A 22,500-nucleotide genomic window follows, 5' to 3' on the forward strand; every position below is an offset into this window, starting at 1 on the left:
TTGGCATTAAACTGCCCATTACCTTCCACAGGCTGCCTGATGGAACAACGTCTCTTCAATGGCCAACACCGGTGTTTTTTTAGCATTTTTCTTGTTCCGAGGTTGAGTTTGAGCAACACCGCTGCAAAAGAAATAAAATAAAAACCCTGATTCCACGCCAACCACCACCGTGCATTTTGGGCAAATAATTGACTCGAGCACGAAAAGTGGAAAATCCCCAGCCCGCTAAAGGCTTATGAATCTATTTGTTTCAAGCAGCTGCGCTTACACCAAACATCGCCCTTTGCTTTACAGATGCATTGTGGGTAGTGTCTGTGGGGGGCAGCGTCCGTTGGAATGAGAAGTTAATGGGTGCTTTAGTCGTGCCGATAATCCAAGGAGGACCGTGGAGGACCTTCATCACCACGGCTATGTCGACCACAAAGCCGAGATATTTAAACCCAAACCGGGCGTGGTCGGGGCGTGCCTGCAGGTGAACAGGTGAGCCCGCGGCGTGTCAAACCATCGGAGCACCTTTGGCCGCCACTTTGAGCGAGTCGGCGATGTGAGAAAAAGCCTCTTCAAAACTTGAGCTCTTGCGATCCATCGCATTCTCTCTCCATCACGGACGCCGGCCAGCAGCCCGGCGTTGTCGCCGGTTGCCGTGGCGTCGCTGACGCTTCGCGTCCAATTGCAAACATTTTACATCCGAGTGAACTTATAGAGTGGAAGCGAAGTGGGTTGGAAGTGACATTTAGGGACTGGTTCGGGGTTTTATCCTCCTTGTCTGACATGCACAACAATTGGCAACTCTAACTTTAATTTACACACACACACACGCGGGCACACACACACACACACACACACACACACACACACACACACACACAGGCCCTCAGACTAATCTAATTGTGTTTCATTGGTTTCATTGGTTTCATTGGTTTCATCCAGCTGAATTTGGTATAAATATTTTATTGGCTCAGCAAGTGCTGGATGGGCGCTGGGAAAGGCCCAGCCACACACACACACACACACACACACACACACACACACACACACACACACACACACACACACACACACAGACACACACACCCTGCACTCTGAGTCACCTGATCCAGTGTATCAGCCCCGGCCAAATCCCCAGTTTGGATCTATAAGGACTAAAGCACACATTTCGGATACACAACACATGTCACACACACACACACACACACACACACACTGTCTTGCAGCAGGGTTTAATCAGGGTGGGGTGGGGTGGGGTGGTGGGGAGCGGAGGGGCCCTGCGGTGCTGCCCTCCCCATCGGCGGCTTCTCTCTCTTCTCTGTGAAGGTCTTCACTCCAAACACGTGTCACTCACAACTCCTGGGTTTGTGTATGATTAAAAAAAAGCAGAACCAGGGCGTGTGCGAACGGCAGCAGGTTCCATGTGTCAGCGAATGAACGTGACCAATATCATGACCATCAAATTCATAATATTATTATATTGTTGCAGCCGCCTCCTAAGTTCTTGTGTCATACTTTAATACAGGAAGCGCTCTCTGTGTATATACCGTACATACTATTTACAAAAATTAAGAAAAAAAACAACAGAATAAAGATTCCCCCTCTCCTCCGTAATAAACAAACGTTGCTCCCGAACCCATTCCAAGCCTTTTTTTTTTGCGCTTTTCCCGCGTCGCATTCGCCCACTCAGCAGTTGTGAAATGGAAATCCGGCTTATTTTTGTACATTCGTTGAAATCTTTTTCAGACTGCACATTTTCGCTCGTCGGCGAAAACGCGCCTGGTCGAAATGAATGGACCCTGATTGTGATTCTGTTTGAAGGGCTCGCTGGAGGGGTGAGCGAGAGCCTTTTTGCGAATTGACGTGGTTTCAAACGACGAAGGGGCGTGTCCGCCGGCCCCGCCCGCCTTCGCAGCGTCCTGAAAGGGAGGCCGAGCTCGCGGGGTCGCGAGGCTTTTTTCCTGTTGAGCTGAGTTTTTTCGCCGTGAAGCTCTCTCCCCTTCGCCGTGGCTGTCCTGCTGCGGACAAAATGGCGGACGGACAGGACGGGCGGAAGTCAGCACTTTTCTTCTCCCTTTCCCTGCATCCCCTCTCTCGGCTCCCCCCTCGTTCTCCCTCTTGATCCTGCCTCCCCCCCTCCCTGCAGTTTACATGTTTTTGGGTTGTTTTGTTTTTACAACAACTCACGCCCTTTCCACCTCCGCAAAACCGACCGAAAAGATACCTCCCTAATTATCTGCCAGTCTCTCTCTCTCTCTCTCTCTCTCTCTCGCTCCCTTCATCCATTTCTCGCTCTGAGCCACTAGTCTGCGGGGATTCACTCCGTTACTATGACCTCATCTTCCCTCTCTCTCTCTCCCACCTCTCACCTGACATTCGTTATTCATCAAAGTCATGGATTCTTCTTCGAAGCTCACAAAAACACTCGATTCGATGACTACCCGGCTCCTCTGTCTGGGAGGAAAAGGTATTCATCTCAGGAGGTTGCGTATCTCTGCCAGTGGTGTTGTCTGAGGGGGTCCGGGGGGGGTTGATTGGTGGCTTTGGGGAGGTGGGCGGGGCTCTCCTGTCACCCTCAACCAGGGAGCCAATCAAGTCACGACACTCACAACACCAGGCAAACAAGCCTCCGCAGCGAAGCTTTGGAAAAAATGGAAGAAAACATGGAAGGAAGAAATGGAAGAAATGGAAGGCTCCCGAAATTGGAAGGAGCGGGGGGCTTTAGTGACACCTGGGGACCGCCAGAGCCTCTTGACTGACCTCTTGGGGCGGTCAGCGGGCCTCGTGTTGAGAACCGCTGGTCTATGGCATCAATGTCTAGGTCTACGTAGAACCATTTCTCTTCAACGTGCATTTGTTCACGGAATTATCTACATTAATTTTTACATTAATAACATTTTTATGTGGCACGGTGGCGCGTGGCACGGTGGCGCAGTGCATTGCACTGCTGCCTCACAGCAAGAAGGTCCTGGGTTCGATTCCCGCCTGGGGCGCTGTTGGCACCGTGCTCCGGTGGGTTATCTCCCAAATAGGAGCCTTTCTGTGTGGAGTTTGCATGTTCTCCCCGTGCTCACATGGGGTTTCCTCCACCTCACGTCAGTATGGACCCCCACCAAAAACATGCACCCATCATCGTCTGACCAGCGATGGACATTTATCACTTGGTCCCCGGGCGCGTCCACGTACGCTGCCCACTGCTCCTGGCTGTGCCCCCGGAGGAAGGACAAGCCAGGATGGGTCAAAAGCAGAGAATCCATTTCACCGGCCACCATCAAGCATGTGTGTGTGTGTGCAAGCATGTGTTGTGGAGTGTCATGTGACAATTAAAGACTGTTTCTTTCTTTCTTCTATTAAATAGAGAAGATTGGCTGGAAATAATTCATTGATCTTTCATTATGTGAATTTTAGTTTAAGTATTTTTTTTCATATGTTCTTACTTTTTGTAATTTACTAATTGTTTTTATAACTAAAATAGAACACAATGTATAATTTATCTCAAACAGAAACGTGATTTACAGGCAAATTATTTTGCAAAAAATCCCAAAATAAATAATAATTACAATAATCATTGACTTTATTGATATAGTACCTTTCATGCATGAAATGCAGCTCAAAATGCTTCACAGAAGGAAAATGTACAGTATATAAGAAAAATAAAGTTAATCAAAAATGTATAAAAGTATAATTTCCAACCCATCATGCCCTCCTCTAATGCGCTAAACCTAGAGATATTGGGTTCGCAGGCTTTATGATCCACGCCTCACGCCTCTCCCGGTCCCTATCCCCCCTCCCTGCGCAGATCGGCTCCTTCTTCATGATCAACCTGTGCCTGGTGGTCATCGCCACCCAGTTTTCGGAGACCAAGCAGCGCGAGCACCAGCTGATGCAGGAGCAGCGCGCCCAGTGCCTGTCGTCCTCCACGCTGGCCAGCGAGCCGGGCGACTGCTACGAGGAGCTGTTCCAGCTGGTGTGCCACATGCTGCGCAAGGCCCGCCGCCGCGCCGTGGCCCTCCTCTACGCCCTGCGCGGGAAACCCCGGGGCTTCCGGGGCGCGGGGAGGGGAGGCGGCCAGCGGGGAGGCGAGGGGCGAGGAGGGAGGACCAACCGAGGGGAGGCGCGGGACTGGAGGAGGCCGATAAGACCGGGTGAGTCTGGAAGGGTGGGGTCACCCGTTTCGATTTGTTTTGGCTTTTGTTTTTTTTCCATGGAAGCATCCACGGCGACGTCTAAAACACGATGAATTAGGTCGATGGAAATTGGAGCAGCGATCACGGCACGATGGCCTCTTTCTGCGGTGGTTATACTGTAGCAGCAAAGGGGGGAAAAGGAGAAGGAACGTAATAAGGAGGGTGTTGGGAACAGATGCCGGTGGTGTGTATGTGCATGTGTGTGTTCGGGATGTGTCCGCCCCTGAGTGCACGGGATTGGTCCCAATCGGTGCCACAACCGCAAGAGCACTCCGAGCGCAATGCACCGCAGCCCCAGAGCCCCCAGAGCGACACCCACACAATTTTATGCAAACAGGCTGCCTTTAAAGTTACAAAAACACGTTGTTATTATTATCGGATCGGACCCAAATGTTTTAATGACAAAACTGATTTTCTTGCGAATATGGATGAAGCTGTGATTTAATAGCATTGGAAAATCGATGAAAATTAAAAAAATGCCGACTTATAAAATCGACGGTAGAAAAAGCACAGTTTTTTTTATTTTTATGTTAATGGCTCATTCTGTGTGTTAATGACACAGAATATTCACACATTTTCTTGCCGGTGGAGTTTGAATGAATGATTAGTTTTAATTGGAATAGTTGTCATGCAATGTCTCTTGGTGTTTGGTGACTAAATGTTTGGTGACTTTGCTAACTGAGCATTCCACTCCCCCAAACGACCGTCCCTCCCCGGGGCTTTGGATACATTACCTTCCTCTGGATGTCGTACGACCAAAACTTGTTTTTTTTTTATGGGCATTTTGACAGTTGCACATAAGTCTGTCAATGCCGAAGCACAAAACAAACCTCTCCGAAGTGGATTGTTCGATATGTCCACCGTTACGTGGAAAGTAATGGTGGAGAGTAGGCGCCGCCGAACGTTAAATCTGTTTTGACAGGTTTTACAAGGGAACGTCTGCCAAACTCAATGCTCCATTAGGATCTGGCAATAATTCAATAGCATCATTGTTTCGCCTTTCAGTGGTATCATGTCCTCCTGAAATGATGATATCTGAGGAATAAAAGATATCAGTTTATCATAACGCTACTTTTTTTTTATGGTAGACTATCACTTGTAAGTGACATGTGACTCATTGGAGGGAGTTTGATTTGAAGCCAGTGTGTGCTCACATATCTCCGCGACTTCCAAACTTGCCCCCTGGCCATTAAAGGTGCGGTGTGTAGGATTTAGTGGCATCAAGCGGTGAGGTCGCCGGTGGCAAGCGACTGAACCCCCCTCCCCATGGCGCTGCAACATGGCCGCCCCCGCGGAAGACAGGGTGGCCACGAAACTCGCGAAAAGCGCGGGAGGTCCTCCTCGAGAGCCAGTGTTTGGTTTGTCCGTCCTGGGCTACTGTAGAAGAAACGTGGCGGCGCAGCACGGCCGCCTCCGTGGAAGTGTACTCGCCCCCTGTGTGGATAAAAACGGCTTGTTCTAAGGGAACGCCAACGCGACGATTCTTATTTTCATGGCATTATACGCTAATTAAAACTCACTTATGAATATCATATTCCATTGCTGCCAAGTCCGCTCCGTCAATCCTACAGATTGCGCCTTTAATAAAATGGCGTCTTATCTCATCTTACCTTATTACACTGCACTGGATGATGCCTTCGTCCACCTTTCCCTCAAATAATCCCGAAAGGTTCATCCAGAAAGGAAATAAATACACGTTACAAAGTTCAAGAAATTAAATTCAAAATAATTTTACCTTGAATGAAAAAATTGTTTGTTGTTGATTTTTACAAAGCAAATATATATTCGGCTGGATGATCACGTGGCTCTTCAGGTGCAACTTGAGTCTTATCGTCTGCAAAAATTCTCGGTTATCGCTCAGGATAAAAAAAAAAAATGAATATCCCCCCAAAAAACAAGACAACAATAACAAACAAGAGGTTGTGTTGAGCCAGCAGGCCTCCGTCGGCCGTATGCATCCGGAGGCTCAGTCCGGGTCCGGGAGAGCACCTCCAACAAAGAAAGAAAACCTGGATAGGGGCCCCCAGTCGTCCCGTTGTCCGGTGCCACTGCAACCTGCGGCGGCCGCCCGACCCAAACCTTTAACACCAGGACGGACCCTCAATCAGCACCATCTTACAAAAGAGCATGAAAGTACGAGTGGAACGGCTGAAATGTCTGCAGCACCGAGGGCTTGTGCAACCAAAAAAAAAAAAAGAGGGGTCAGAGCGCAGCTTTGTCCCTCAGGGGCCCGGGAGGGGGGAGCCACGCTCTGGGGTCTGCAGGACCTCTGCGGGCGGAGCCAACTGCACCGCACCAGGGGCGGAGACTCCAAAACTCAATAAAGTGGAAGTTGATACTTCACTCTTGTCTGACTGACGGTCTGTCTGTCTGTCTGCCTGTCTGGCTGCCTGCCTGCCTGCCTGCCTGCCTGCCTGCCTGCCTGGCTGCCTGTCTGTCTGTCTGTCTGTCTGTCTGTCTGCCTGCCCGCCTGCCTGGCTGCCTGTCTGTCTTTCAATTCCCAGGGGAAAACCCGGGATTGTCGTCGAGTCAAAGTCGAGCCTTTGGACGGGAACCACAGCTTGTGTGATGTCATCACACATCACCATCCAAACAGCCATTTTGATTGTTATTATTATCTGCTTGACTTTGTGGTTTTGTTGTGTAGTTTTAATATTAACAACTCGTCTCTTTTCAAACTAAAGGGCCGTGATGATGTCATCTGTTTTTGTCTTTTTTTTCATCGTCCGGCGTGACGCTAAACTCCTGGAACATTCACATTAGGTTTGGGATCCTTCCGACTCAGAGCTTTTTAAAGTCATTAGACTTCGCCGGGCAGCACTCCCCAGGGGCCAAGCTCAGCGTTTTAATCTTTTTAAGCACTTTTCACTTTTTCGATTTTTGTTCCCGAATCGAATAAAACAGTGTTGTTAACCCAGCAGCAGGTTTAGTGGCACAGCCAATAATATCCCTAATGCTGTACATTACTAGAGGAAGAGTATAAAGGACCATCGACCAGCTTCCGTTGTGCCGTGTGAATCCATGACAGCCCCGGCTCTGTCGCCAAGAACAATCCACAAATTTGGTCGAAAACTCGCGGCTGTGGTCGACTTGCATGGTCCAAAACTCCAAATGACACCCTTCCCCTGTCCCCGACGCTCCAGGGTCTCCCCAGTTACCACGTGAATTGCACCGGTCAACGCCGTAGCCGGTCATCCGTAAATATATATTTATTCCTTGTTCGTTTATGAAGTGATTTCGCTGAAGTCCTGCCTCTGAGTGTTCAGGTACCACTGTAAGTACTCCACGTTCAGTTCAGCCAGCGTCAAGATTGAAACGGCGGGAGGTGGCGGATGACCCACACCGGTCCGATCAGTCCCAGGGGAGAGCAGCTGATGGCTTCCCTGGGATAAGGTGGAGCTTCGGGGACAGGGCAGAGCTGGGCGGCGGCAGCGGCGGCAGCGGCGGCGGCGGCTGGTTCACTGGAGCGTTGGGGACCGTCTGCGAAGTTACATGGCTCACTTCTTAAAGCTCAAATGTTTTGGGTTTTTTTTTACCTATGAATGAGCTTATTGCAACTAAGTCCATGTCATTCTGAGATCTCGTCTCCACGCGGCACAGCCAAATTTCCTGTGCAAAATGTCGTAGTGTATTAGAAGTATACTAGGATTCTCACCTGGTTTGAGCCCCCTCCTCCTCCTGGGCTCAATGCAGTGCTGCCAAGATCAGCGCTACCAAACCCATTCACTTACTATGGCGCCGACTTGGAGAACCTAAACACTTTGCTTGAATTTGTACATTTTTATTTATCGTAGACAAACTTGAGATACATTCAGACCCTTAACTCTCCCCCTCCTCCTCCCCCTCCTCCCCTCGTCCTCCCAGTGCCTCCCGGCTCCCACCACAACAAGCCCGAGCACGCCGCCCCCGCTGGCCCCGCGGCCGTCGCCGTGGCGGCCGGCGCCGACGGCCGCCCCCGCTGCCCCCTGGCGCCGTCCCCCGCCGACGGGGCGGGGCAGGCGGGCGGCCCCGCCAACGACGACGGGGCCGGCGAGGCGGCGATCGAGGAGACGGACGGGGAGCGGGCCGGCGGCAAGAGGGGCGCGGCGGGGGCGTGCTGCCCCGCCGGCTGCAGCCTCCGGCAGCGCTGCAGGCGGCTGTGGTACGGCATGAGGATGAAGCTGTGGAGCATCGTGGAGAGCAAGTACTTCAACCGCGGCATCATGATCGCCATCCTCATCAACACCATCAGCATGGGCATCGAGCACCACGAGCAGGTACGACGGCTGGGGCCTCACGTGTGGGTTTTTTATTGTTTTTTTTTTTTTTAATTGAGGTTGCGTAAACGACGCCCCCTCCCACTTCACGACAATAATGAGGAAAAAAGGAGAAGAAGCGTCCAAACATACTCTGCACCGGCCGATTTCCAGGGTGATGGTGAGATGGAATGTAGAGGACGGCATGGTTCGTACGGATGCTGCGTGAGAAACGTACCTGCGTGAGAAACGCACCTGCGTGGCTTTGTTTGATTACTTTCATCTCACCCGGAGGTTTTTGCGCTGAAAACGGAGACGTCATGTCACCGCTTGCGCTCGTGGAAAAAAATTGACACCTCACTGTTCCCGGAGGTTTTGCTTTTAATCGTGTGGAGTTGTTGGATGTATAGTCGCGCTCGCTCCGCCCGAAAGCCCGGCCTCGCGGGAAACCTGATGGATGAGCTCTGTCCGGTGGGTCGGATGCCCCCCCGCTCCCCCCCCCCCCCGCAGCTCCATCGTAGCTCTCTCGCACACTCACACCCATTTGCTCTCTCTCTCCCTCTCTTGGCCTTGCTCTCCCTCTCTCTCTCTCTCTCTCTCTCTCTCTCTCTCTCTCTCTCTCTCTCCATTTCCGTGTTGGTCGCCCTCGTTCTACCTCTTCAAAGTCCAAAAGAGAATCCCTGAAGCTCTGTGTACTCTGCCGACTCTGCAAGATACGCCGTGGCGGTGGCAAAGGCCGGGGAAAGCGGATCCCTTCGACCCTCCCTCTCTCTCTCCCTCGCTCTCCCTCGATGTCTCTCTCTCCCACACCTCAGAACAGACAGGTGGACTTAGCCCCCAGGTAGCGTAGCGCCGGGCGTTCCTCTGGGCCCGCTGCCGGACTCTGCCGCACGCTTGAAAAGAACAGCATGGCTGCACCTCCCCGCACACCGTGGTCAGCCTCACACCTGCCTTCCTCGCGTTTGTCTTCGCAACTTTGTCCCTTCAGTTCATTCTCTCTCTCTCTCTCTCTCCCTCTCGCTCTTCCTCCCGCCCTCTCTCGCTCGCTCGCTCTCCCTTTCTTCAACTCCGCCGCCGCCCCCTCACTTCTAGCAGCAGCTCGGTTGATACGTCGTTCCTCATCTCTGAGGCGGCCAAAAATAGAAGGAGGGAGAGAGAGAGAGACAGACAGAGAGCGAGAGAGAGACAGACAGAGAGAGAGAGAGAGAGCGATACAGGAGACAGGGCGAGAAGATCAAGAGAAGGAAGCCTGGAAAACAGGAAGAGAGAAAGATGGAGAAAGTAAAAAAGACTGAACAGCTCTTTGTGGGAGGAGGAAATAAGGATTACTCTAACGTTCCGCTTAACAGCCAGGCAGGCAGGCAGGCAGGCAGGCAGGCAGGCAGGCAGGCAGGCACGCACGCACGCAGGCAGGCAGGCAGGCAGGCAGGCAGGCAGGCAGGCAGGCAGGCACGCACGCAGGCAGGCAGGCAGGCAGGCAGGCAGGCAGGCAGGCAGGCACGCAGGCAGGCAGGCAGGCAGGCAGGCAGGCAGGCAGGCAGGCAGGCACGCACGCAGGCAGGCAGGCAGGCAGGCAGGCAGGCAGGCAGGCACGCACGCAGGCAGGCAGGCAGGCAGGCAGGCAGGTACGCACGCAGGCAGGCAGGCAGGCAGGCACGCACGCAGGCAGGCAGGCAGGCAGGCAGGCAGGCACGAACGCCGCATTCCTCCGCTCTGGGAGCAGCCGATCGCCTCGTCCCAGAAAAAGACTCAAGCACCGGATTCCGGTCGGAGGACTCGTGGAACTTCACCCTCCACTATTATTTGCGGATCAGGTTCTATTAGAAAGTGCATGTGTTTGGACGCCGGTTTGGTCGACGGCAACACGGTCGATCCTTATGGGACGGGGGTCGCGGGGGGTGGAGGCCCTCCATGCACCATCCAAATGAGCCGTATTGAAGGGGTTTCCCTGCTGACGTCACCCTTTTTTTTCTGTATGAGCCTATATGATGGGATGCATCAAATTCATTCTTCCTAGTTTTTATGAATGAAAAAAATAAAATACATCCGGAAAAACATTTTTTTTAAACATTTTTGAAAAAACTTTGGACTTGTACCCGCGCTCGCCGGGTCCCGCGCTAATGAGGCAGCGGTGACAGATCTCCAGGGCCCGCCGATGATCTGTGGACCGCGGTCAGCCGGCTCAGACGGCGGCGGCGGCGCGGTCTCCGACACCGTTGGGCGCCGTCATTAGCCTGTGTTTTCCCACGGCTAAACGCTCATTAGGGGCGACGCGCACAAACACACACAAAGACACAAACAAACACGCATAAAAAACACACAAACACACAGGAAAACACAGAAAAAGTTAGAGGCATGTTAGTTGCCATGTAACTGCCATGTTATGGCAGTTAGAGGCCATAAGAATGGCGCAAAGTTTGTTTTTCACAGAGCACTTTGTTCCGGATGCGTCCTCCATTCGATCAGATCAAGTCCCAGGGAGATGACGGCGTCATTTGCGAGAGGGAGCAGGATGTGGAGATGAGAAAAACAACACACGCGGTCTGAAATGAATGAATGGAAAAGAAAAAAGAAAATGAATGAATGAAATGCAATGCAATGTCAAATGGAGTTAGAGGTGTGTGTGTGTGTGTGTGTGTGTGTGTGTGTGTGTGTGTGTGTGTGTGTGTGTGTGTGTGTGTGTGTGTGTGTGTGTATCAGTGTGTGTATCAGTGTGTGTATCAGTGTGTGTATGTGTGTGTTTCGGTGTGTGTGTGTGTGTCCGGCCAAGACTTGACCTTTGTAAGCAATTAACTTGCGCAGTCGATGTTTGGGGATCGAAAATAAGAAAAGTGATTAATCTGCTGGAGGTTAATCAATTCATTTATAGTTATCATCACTACTGTGTCATATAGCTGTGTGTGTGTGTGTGTGTGTGTGTGTGTGTGTGTGTGTGTGTGTGTGTGTGTGTGTGTGCGTGTGTGTGTGTGTGGTTTCAAAGGACAAAACACCTGAATACCCACAAGCCCTCCTCCCCCCTCCTCTCTTCTCTCCTTCCCCGTCATACTCTCCCCCTTCTTCTCCTCCCCTCTTCTCTCCTCCTTCCCCTCCACCCTGCTCTCCTCTCCTCCATCCGCACCGATCCTCCTCTCCTCCCTCTATTCACCTCTCCTCCCCTCCTCCTCTCTTCTCTCTCCTCTCCCCTCTCCTCCCTCCCTCCTCCCTCCCCTATTCCCCTCTCCTCCACCCCTGTCTCTTTTCCTCTCCTCCCCTCCTCCCCTCCTCCCCCCTCCCCAATTCCCCTCTCCTCCACCCCTGTCTCTTTTCCTCTCCTCCCCTCCTCCCCCTCTCCCCTCCCTCCCCCCCTCCAGCCTGATGAGCTGACCAACGTCCTGGAGATCTGCAACATCGTCTTCACCAGCATGTTCTCCTTGGAGATGATCCTGAAGGTCACGGCGTTCGGATCCTTCAACTACCTGAGGAACCCGTACAACGTCTTCGACGGCGTCATCGTCATCATCAGGTGAAATGGGGAAGAGGAGAAGAACGCTGGGCCGAGAGATGAAGCCTCTCTATTTCAAAGGGCCATGAAGCTGAGTTGAGGAGGTTGTTGCTGAAATAAAGTTAAAAGCGATGCAGGAATAGACGACGAGTAATGGAGGGTTGAGTCACTTGAACCCAGAGAGAAAGAACTGTTTTCTAATGATGACAGACAGATAGATAGATAGATAGATAGATAGATAGATAGATAGATAGATAGACGGACAGACAGACAGACAGGTAGATGGACAGACAGACAGGTAGACAGTGTGGTAGATAGATCGATAGACAAACAAGAATTCACAAGCTCACAACAGTAGCAAACTACTCACGTGTGCATTCACGCAATTTATGTTCGTTTGATTTTTTTGTCCAACGGCTCCAATTTAAATCACAATCATGCAGATGAGTCTTTCATGCCACATTTTGTCGCTGTTGTCATTCGGGAATCCAGCTGTAATCTACTACCTGTGTGTGTGTGTGTGTGTGTGTGTGTGTGTTGCGATGCCACAGCATCATTTCTAAACAGCGTTGAGTCTTTTGTCCCTTCCACATCGCAGCCCGAGGTGAGCGGCTTTCATCTCCCCCCGACATCAACCAGCAAATCAAAGCTGCTGCGACGTAACAAGATCAAAAAAAAAACGAAACAAAAAAAACACATAAACAACTCAAACGACCAAGGCCCATCAAAGCCCAGGCATTCGCCGATCGCACAAACCTGCCGCCCCGCGCCCGCCCCACGCCCACCCCACGCCCGGCCCGCCCTCCTCATCCGCCGTCAAATGTGGCGTTTTCACGGAGGGAAAGCTCCCACCGCCACCCCCGACCCTGAAGGCAGCGTCCGCCGCAGCCTTGACCTTCGACCTTTCCCCCCACCCATTCGCCCGTTCACTGCACTGTGATTCCAAAATATCTGCCAACCGTCTCCTCGGGGGGGAGGGGCCGTTGTTTTGTCTCTGGGCCAAACGCTCCCCTCATCAGTATGGACACATAGGTCTGTAGAGAGGTTGAGACAAATAGATTAATTGTTCAACGAGCACCTTTACTTCAAATGACCTCTATTTATTTTGCATGGTTTGAGTTTGTCTCAAACCACGCATGCAATGTTGTCTCTCCCTCCGAGGTGCAGAGCCAACAGAGGCATCCTCAGCGAGGCAGAAATAAGGGAGTGATGAGCTCGAAAAAGAGAGTGGGTCTAAGGGTGGAGCCCAAGAGGTGGATGCCAGGGAGGTGGAGGGATGCCAGGGAGGTGGAGGGAGATGGAGGGATGCCAGGGAGGTGGAGGGAGGTGGAGGGACGCCAGGGAGGTGGAGGGAGCGCATACGCAGCAAAGCAGGTGGGCAGGAGGGAGGGGCTGCTACGAGAGGCCGGCCCCTATAAGGGTGTGGAAGCCTGTGGCGCTGGCAAGTTGTCTGACAGAACTATCTCAGCAAGCTACACCTCATTTGAGCCAAATGCGGGATAGATACATAGATACATAGATACATAGAAAGATATAGAGAGAGATATATATAGTAGATAGATAGACAGACGAACGGATGTACGGATAGATAGATAGATAGATAGATAGATAGATAGATAGATAGATAGATAGATAGATAGACAGACAGACAGACAGATAGAGAGATCGATAGATAGATAGATAGATAGATAGATAGATAGATAGATAGATAGATAGATAGATAGATAGATAGATAGATAGACAGACAGATAGACATAGATAGATAGATAGATAGATAGATAGATAGATAGATAGATAGATAGACAGACAGACAGACAGACAGACAGAGGGATAGATAGATAGACAGATAGATAGATAGATAGATAGATAGATAGATAGATAGATAGATAGATAGATAGATGGATAGATAGATAGATAGATAGATAGATAGGTGGATGGATACATAAAAAGATATAGCGAGAGAGAGATAGATAGATAGAGAGGTATACAGTAGATACATAGACAGAAGGAGGGACGGAATTGACCAGCTTCCTGCCCGTGGACCAACCAGCTGCTCCGCGTCGTGCACGCCGATCATGCCCCCGAGCTGTTGAACCTTATGGATATAGAAATGGATGTTTCCTTTCATCCTCTCTCCCCCCGTCCTCCCCCCCTGTCCTCTCCCCTCCCAGTGTGTGTGAGATCGTGGGCCAGTCTGACGGCGGCCTGTCCGTCCTGAGGACCTTCCGGCTGCTGCGGGTCCTGAAGCTGGTGCGCTTCATGCCGGCGCTGCGCCGCCAGCTGGTGGTGCTGATGAAGACCATGGACAACGTGGCCACCTTCTGCATGCTGCTCATGCTCTTCATCTTCATCTTCAGGTGAGGGCCACGCCTGGCCTAGCATGCTGGGAGGACGCACCGCACAGGAGAGGCCTCGGCCCAGGCCCCCCATTCACCCTCAATCCCGTTATCGTGCAGCCGGTCAAAACACGGGATAAATCCCCTTCTCCCTTTAGAGACCAGAGTGTGTTTCTATAGTGTGTACTGTATCGTGTGTGTTTTCGGTCCTCTGTAATATAAATGTATTTGTGCTGCGACCTCGTCATCGTTTCTCTTGTTTTCCTCCAGTTGGCTGCGAACAAAGTTTCCCACCTGGGAGAGCCGAGTTAACCGCCTCAATAACAAGTTTGTCATTGTTCAGTCACAATGTTCATTTCAGCCTCCGTCGGTCAGCGGCGACGCTTGAACAGACTTCATCCAAATGTGGGAATAATTGACGCGAGGAGACCGAGAGCGTTACCTCAGCCAGGGAGCACTAGGGTCCAGGATCACGGCGGTTTGTCGCCCACGGCTCTTACGCAGTATAATGACATAAGATAACACACACACTCGAGGCGCGCCCCGGTCCCTGTGCCTGTCTGGATCAGTGGCCCTCAGGCTGGGGCCTCCACTCTGTTTGTTTTCCTTATCTCTCAGGGTCCTCCGTCTCCCCCCCGACCCGTCCGTTTCAATCACTGGAGGGTTTCGTTTTCGTGCAATGTAGCGCTGAAGGTCATCGACACTGACCCTGAGTTCGGCTCCATGCACACACGCGCACACACACACACACACACACACACACCAGTGGCGTTTTCGCAGAATTACCAGAATCGAGGCTCGGTAGAACCGCATCAGCTCTTCGCCCATGGTTCTACCGCAGCAGCTCTGCAGGGGGCATGCGTTTCCTAAAAAGTGTAAATATCGGTTCGAAAAACCCACCTGCGCGCTCCGTGACGGAGATCCACGTTGATGTGTCTGAATGTGTTGGACGCCCTCAACGCCTTGCTCTCTCCCCGCCAGGAAAATAAAACCAATTCAGACAGCGAAAATGTCTCCGCCGTCGTCGTGTGGCCAGGATCTCAAGCGGCCCTTTAAACGGGGAGGTCTCCCATTACATCGGGTTCTATTTTGGGGGTCTCTGCGGAAAGACAAAATGCTTTGGGAAGGTTTGTTTTAGGTTGTCGAAGATTGAGTTACTGTGTGTGTGTGTGTGTGTGTGTGTGTGTGTGTGCGCGCCTGTGTGTGTGTGTTTATTTGAAACTTTTTTTTTTTTTTCCCAGTATCCTGGGGATGCACATCTTCGGCTGTAAGTTCAGCCTGAGGACCGAGGCGGGCGACACGGTGCCGGACAGGAAGAACTTCGACTCTCTGCTCTGGGCCATCGTCACCGTCTTCCAGGTCAGCGGGGCTGGGGCTGTGGGGGTCACTGACGTGGGGTTGAGGAGCTCCGTGGGAGAGGGGACGTGGTGCGCGCCGACGGAGCTTCTACCCGAAGGTGCCGGCGGGTGGTGTACAACGCAACGGTGGAAACGCGGTTCCACGGGAGTCTGCGCCAAACTGGCTTCGCTGGCTTTACCGACGACAGCAAATGCCGGCGCTGAATTCTGGGCCCCGCGAATATTGCATAAAGGCCACAAAATCTGAGAATGGCGTGAATACGTCAATAGCTCGAAATGAATCCACGGGCGGGGACGCACCTGGAGGATGCTCATGCGGCGTGAGGATGAAACCTCATTCCCGACACGCTCAAAGTATTTTGGTGAGAAGTCGCGGGGGGAGGGGATTCCGACAATGTCCGTTAAAAGCAAAGAAATTGTGGTAATAAGTTAATGAAAGTGGAATGCAGGAAGAAAAGGGGTGAATTTGTAGAGTGAACACTGGTGCGGACCAGCGGACTGTGGAGGTGTGGGAACGCCCATGGACGTTGTGTTGTGTGTGTGTGTGTGTGTGTGTGTGTGTGTGTGTGTGTGTGTGTTCACATCCTTTCCCAGATCTTGACCCAGGAGGACTGGAACGTGGTTCTGTACAACGGCATGGCTGCCACCTCGCCGCTGGCGGCGCTCTACTTCGTCGCCCTCATGACTTTCGGGAACTACGTGCTCTTCAACCTGCTGGTGGCCATCTTGGTGGAGGGCTTCCAGGCGGAGGTGAGGAGTGGATCCAACCACATTCCTCCGGTCTGGAGAGTCGGAATCAGATCTGTCGTCCACCGGGATTTCAAATGTAATATCTTAATTATAATGGATTATATGAGTGGGAATGTCCACCTCCACAAGGTGTTCCTATGACGACTGCCTGGATATCCCACGTCGTCACTTGAGTTTAAAATCGACAAACTCGATGCCAACACTCGAACCAGAGTTGAACGTTTTTTTTTTCCGTTTTTTCAGTTGACGCCCTTGATTTCTCTGACAAGTTATTACAGAGGCTGCTGAAGTCACCCGTAACATCCGAAACACAGCGAAAAAAACGTGGACGGCGACCATCTGCAATTCAAACCACGTGTGAAAACCCCCAAAAGACACCGAAACACAGTGGACGAGCCAACGTCCAGCATTATACATACCTGGTCGTTTTAATGTCCCTCCCTCTCTCTCTCCCCCTCTCTCTCTCTCTCTCCCTCTCTCTCTCTCTCTCCCTCTCTCTCTCTCTCTCTCTCTCTCCCTCCCTCTCTCTCTCCCTCTCACTCTCTCTCTCTCTCTCCCTCCCTCTCTCTCCTTCCCTCTTGCTCTCTCTCTCTCTCCCTCTCTCTCCTCCCCTCTTTCTCTCTCTCTCGCTCCCTCTCTCTCCTTCCCTCCCTCCCTCTCTCTTTCTTGCTCTATCCCTCTCTCTTTCTCTCCCTCTCTCCCTCCCCCTCTCCCTCTCTCTCTCTCTCTCTCTCTCTCTCTCTCTCTCTCTCTCTCTCTCTCTCTCTCTCTCTCTGTCCCTCCTTGCAGGGAGACGCCAATCGGTCTTACTCCGATGACGACCGTTCCTCCTCCAACTTCGACGAGAGCGAGAAGCAGAACGACTCCCTGAAGCTGTCAGGTGGGACGGCCCCTCGCCGCTTCATCCCACCCCCACTCCCCCTAACCCCACCCCCTAACACCCCTCCGCCCCCGCATGACCCCTTCGCCCATCGTCGTCGTCCCCCGCCCCGTCACGCGCCTCCTGTCGCCCCGCCACAACCTGCACACCGCCGCTGCCCGACACCCCCACCCGCAACGACCGGTTTCCGCCGGGTTATCCTCCCACAAAGCTTCCCAGGGTCCCAGGGGCCCGGCCCACGGCTCCGACCGACAGCCCTCCGCTCGCCCGCTGGGCTCGGACGGCCAGCACCGCCGTCCGAGACATATTTGACCGGGGCGCGGAAGGCCTCGGCGACAGGCGAGCACGGCAGAGGGAGGTGGAGCCTTTTTCCGACGAGGTTCACGAGCCCTGTCTCGGAATGAAGGGTCGCCGAGCGGGGGGGGCCGCCGGCGCATCTGGCGATTCAGAGGTGGGGCCACTCCTGCCGGGCCAGCGCGGAGGAGCGGCCGAAGGGAGTCCAAGCAGCCGGCCCTTGTGGAAAAGGCGCGGAGAAGGATGTTCACGCCTCCTAGTAACTGAGACGAGCTAATACATTTTTGACTTTGAAACACACACACACACACACACACACACACGCTATCGCTTCTCTGTGGAAGTACGAGACATACACAGTTCGCAGGTGTGCGTCGGTTGCACACAGTGAATTTAAATGCCATGTGTAGATCTAGTACGTATTATTAAATACATTCCTCTCACCTCTCATCCATTTCTTGACTTGCACAGTTTTGCCTTATCTCATCTGACTCAAGGGCCGAGAGTCACTACGGCAGAAGAGGGTCGTTTGTTCATTTTGTTTGCGACCCTGTGACACCGGGGCAGCCTATTGGTCCCGTGAGTTCCAACCTTTGGGAGCCCCGGCTTCCCGGCAGTGTCTCCCGGCTCCACGCCGGCACTGCCCATGCCTGTCAGCCTGCCAGGGCCACGCCGCAGAGCTCCGACTCTGCCTTGACTCAATGCGGCGCTGTTCGCTTGAGACACAAGGACAGCGGGGCGCTTGCACTTTGATTAGTCGTGCGAAAAGGGGAAAAGGGCGACGCTGGACATGCTTCCAGAGGACTTGGAAAGCACCACGTGAAGCCATCTCTCTCGGTAGCAGCCGACGTCTCGCGGTTGAAAGGATGAATCTCTTGAGTCACAGTCGTTATCCCTCCCGTCGGTTTGTCAGAGTTGGTTTTGAAAGTTTCTATGTCGGAAGGTTTTTTTGTCAATCACGGCGCAGGCCTCTGGATCCGATGTTGACTCTCCCTTCAACCACCTCCAGACCCGAAGATCTGCACCCTGACGCCCAACGGTCACCTGGAGCTGGGCGGGGGTCCGGGGCCGAGGGCCCCCCCCCCCCCTGAGAGACGCAGCCTCGCCCTGGACTCCCGGAAGGGCAGCGAGATGAGCCTGGGCAAGAGCAGCTTGGAGAGACGCTCCCTGTCCCTGGTGAGGATGTCCTGTCCACACTGGAATACACACATAGATATACACACTGGAATACACACATAGATATACACACTGGAATATACACATTGATAAACACACTGGAATACACACATAGATATACACACTGGAATACACATAGATATACACACTGGAATATACACATAGATATATACACACAAAGATATACACACTGGAATATACACACTCACATTCCAAGATAAATGTCAAGCTGTGACTCAAATAAATGCCTCTTTAATGAGCTTTAGAAGAAAGAAAATGATGCTTTGCTTGATGCTTTATTTACTCTTTCCAAAGCTGAACCTTTCTCCTGCAAGCATTTTATATTTGTTATGTCAGTGGCCTTTGCCTTAAATTGTGGAGCAAATTATCTTGACTGGGGAACAGGATCTGGGGAACTGAATCTGGGGAACCGGGTCTGAGAACTAGGTCCGGGGAACCGGATCTGGGGAACTGGGTCTGGGGAACTAGGTCTGGGGAACTGAATCTTGGGAACTGGGTCTGGGGAACTGGGTCTGGAGAATTGGGTCGGGGCAGCTGGGTGTGGAGAACAAGCTCTGGGGAACTGTTCTGGGGAACTGGGTCAAGAGAACTGGGTAAAATAAATTTTTTTTTTAAAAAACCCGGGTAAACCCGCTTATTCTGCTGTAAAAACAGTATGATATTTCTCTTGTGCGGATTTTGACACAGTCCAATCACCGTGGTGTTGTCGGTTTCAGCGACATGGCCGCAGTTCCACCTACCACAACTGGGGGCGCCCTATCCCTCCACAGTCCACCTGGAGCCGCAGGTAGACGCCGCCATCCAGGCCCACATTGTGTTGATTTCCATGATAAATAATCTCCCTGAGAGCGCGAAACCCACAACGCTCCCTTTGAGCAAACGCGTCGTACGTTAACCCGGCTTGTGATCGGCCCCTCCTTCATTAACAGTTCACGAGCATTAGACCAGCGCCTCGCTTCCGCCCCGCAGGTCCAGCTGGAACAGCCTGGGTCGGCGGAGCTACGGCATGGGCGTGACGGCGCCCCTTGTGGGCGGGAGTCTCCGCGTCCGCAGCACGCGCTCGCCCCACTCCTCCCCCTACGCCGCCGAGCACGAGTCGCTACTCTTCCACGCCCCGCACATGCACCCGCCCCCGCCGCCCCTGCTGCTCTCCCGGCGCTACGGGGCCCGCCGCGACCGCCGGGCCCTCTCCCTGGAGCTGCCCGAGCTGCTGCGGGTCCCGGGCCAGGTGCTGGTGCACACGGACCCGCGGAGGAGCTGCGGCTCCGGGGCGGCGGGGTCCGGAACGGCGGGGTCCGGTAGCATCGCCGGGACGGAGCACCGGGACTGTAACGGCAAGGCCCCGGGCCCCCACGCCCAGCTCCTGGCCGAGGTTTTCCCCCAGCTCAACACCCGCAAGGACCGAGCAGACCTGGATGAGGAGATAGACTACGTGAGTAGGAGGACGATTATTTAACTTTTTTTGCACAAGGAAACTTGCATAAACTTGAACAAACGGGGGCAACGGCAAACAAACGTTAGTTATTAAAGGATGGGCTATTTTATTTTATTTTTTATTTTTTTTAATTGAAGGAGTTTAATTATGTCACATCCAGAAGAGGGTGTTTGATTTATTAGATAAGTCAATACTTTGGGCAGATTGTACAGGTTTTAATTCTACCGACATTGTTCTACCTTCAACATGGAACCTGCTTCCCCTCCTCTCCCCAGAGCCTCTGTTTCCGTATCAACAAGATGATGGAGGTGTACAAGCCCGACTGGTGTGAGACCAGGGAGGACTGGTCCGTCTACCTGTTCTCCCCCCAGAACAGGTGAGCGGACCACCCAAGAGAGTATATCAACCTCAATTTCAATTTCATCATCACCATCATCATCACCACCATCATCATCATCATCATCAGCGCATTTCAACAACGAGGCAATTCAAAGTGCTTTATATAAAAGATAAAAAGCATGAAGACACAGTGCCAAGAAACATTATCAAAGGACATTAAAATTAAAAAATAGAACACATAGAATGCGTTGTGCAAAAGACACACATTGTAAAAGGAAGAACACATTATAAGGTTTAGAAATAGAATGCATAAAATCAAGTGACAGTGCAGTGCAAGAAATGAATATATCTTAGTTTATATAATATATAATATGCTATTTACAAGAGCCTTATTATATAATATCTAATTAGGCTTTCCATTGACACTACCAGGTTCACAGGTTGAATTGACTTCCATGTCGTGTTTCTGGGTGTTACAAACTTGAAACAAGTCAAGTTGTGTGTAATTATTATTTGCATTTTATGTAGGTATTTATTTATTTTTGGTTGGCTTCCATGCTTGACAATGTATGTGTGTGTGTGTGTGTGTGTGTGTGTGTGTGTGTGTGTGTGTGTGTGTGTGTGTGTGAGTTTCTCATTAAAATGAGCTTCCTTCAGCGTAATATCTCAGGCTGGAACAACTACTGCACTGGCGACTTTTCTGTTTGTGCAAAGAAAAGTGAGATGTTGAATAAATTAGATAATGCTCGATGGGTTTCTTTGGTCCAAATTCAAAACCTAAGTAGGTTAACCACCAGGGGAATGAAATGCATAGATGAGGAGTGATGGATGAGATTTGCAGAGAGAGACAGAGCGAGAGAGACAGACAAACAGACAGACAGACAGACAGACGAACGGACGGACAGACAGACAGACAGACAGACAGACGGACAGACAGCTCTCAGAATGAGAGCTGGGGGAGGGGAGGGGTGAGCAACTGAAACACACACACACTTCGCAAGCGACATCTGTCAGTGCAAAGCGAGCAAACACACACAAGGAAGACAGAAGACAGCTCAAACAATATAATATAATATAATATAATATAATATAATATAATATAATATAATATAACATAATATAATATAATATAATATAATATAATAATGTAATGTAATGTAATGTTATACACTACAATATAATGTTATTTAATGAAATAAAATACAAAGTCATGTAATGAAATACAACACAATACAATGTAATATAATGTAATGTAATATAGTTATTTATTTATATCAATAATTTACACGCCATCACCTTGATTCTAATATAACGCAAACTATTTAGGCTCCTTAGCCTAAATACTATTAAGTTTGTATATGAGCAACTGTAGTATGTCTGAACCCATAGTATGCATCAAATACTTTCAAATATTCAAATAAGCTTATTCAAATAAGCTGCAAGGTGCTGCGTCTGCGTTGTCTTCAGTGTGTTGTTCTAGACGCGGCAGCAGTCTTTTTAGCTTCATGAAGACACCTTCTCAGTGTGCTCCTCGCTTTTTGGATGCTGGGCCCCCCGGAGCCCTCAGTCCGCCCCTGGTGAAACCCAGACGCTGACGCTGATCCCTGCAACGGCACCGAAATGTGCGAGAAAGTTTGCAAACACAAGGTGTTTAACCCCTGCTGTATGTAAAACTGCTTCCCAGAGGAGCGAGGCCCCAGGCCCCACACGCTGAAACCAACACATTAACAAGAACAAATATGGGTTTTGTGTCGGCTCCGCCGCCGCCTCTCTCTCTCTCTCTTTCTCTTCAACTCCTGGCGGGTAGATTTGTCCCTGGAGGCAACAGAAAAGAAAAATCCCTCACCTCCAAATCCGATCGCTCACACTAATCCCTGTGCGCTGATAGCCACTTTAGCGGGGGGGAGTCGGACCCCAGGGCGGTGTTTTGGCACCGTGGCAGGTGCCATCTGTCAAGAGAGTGGAGGAATGGGACGACAGTGCACGCCTTTTTGTGTGTGTGTGTGTGTGTGTGTGTGTG

General features: G+C 51.5%; 1 protein-coding gene across 1 annotated transcript in view; it reads left to right on the forward strand.

The window, feature by feature from the left end:
• Positions 1–22,500, forward strand: part of cacna1ib (calcium voltage-gated channel subunit alpha1 Ib) — a gene marked incomplete at its 3' end in the record, with an annotated part of 165,957 nt that overhangs the window by 88,869 nt on the left and 54,588 nt on the right. Inside the window, exons 8-18 of the mRNA XM_079998880.1 lie at positions 3,788–4,133; positions 8,040–8,431; positions 11,761–11,912; positions 14,063–14,248; positions 15,469–15,586; positions 16,180–16,335; positions 17,125–17,215; positions 18,519–18,685; positions 19,423–19,493; positions 19,676–20,138; positions 20,417–20,517. Coding sequence (XP_079855006.1) covers positions 3,788–4,133; positions 8,040–8,431; positions 11,761–11,912; positions 14,063–14,248; positions 15,469–15,586; positions 16,180–16,335; positions 17,125–17,215; positions 18,519–18,685; positions 19,423–19,493; positions 19,676–20,138; positions 20,417–20,517 — 2,243 coding nt within the window. The remainder of the gene's footprint in view (positions 1–3,787; positions 4,134–8,039; positions 8,432–11,760; positions 11,913–14,062; positions 14,249–15,468; positions 15,587–16,179; positions 16,336–17,124; positions 17,216–18,518; positions 18,686–19,422; positions 19,494–19,675; positions 20,139–20,416; positions 20,518–22,500) is intronic.

The sequence above is a fragment of the Zeus faber genome (genome assembly GCF_960531495.2).
Source record: "Zeus faber genome assembly, chromosome: 4".
Classification (NCBI taxonomy): domain Eukaryota; kingdom Metazoa; phylum Chordata; class Actinopteri; order Zeiformes; family Zeidae; genus Zeus; species Zeus faber.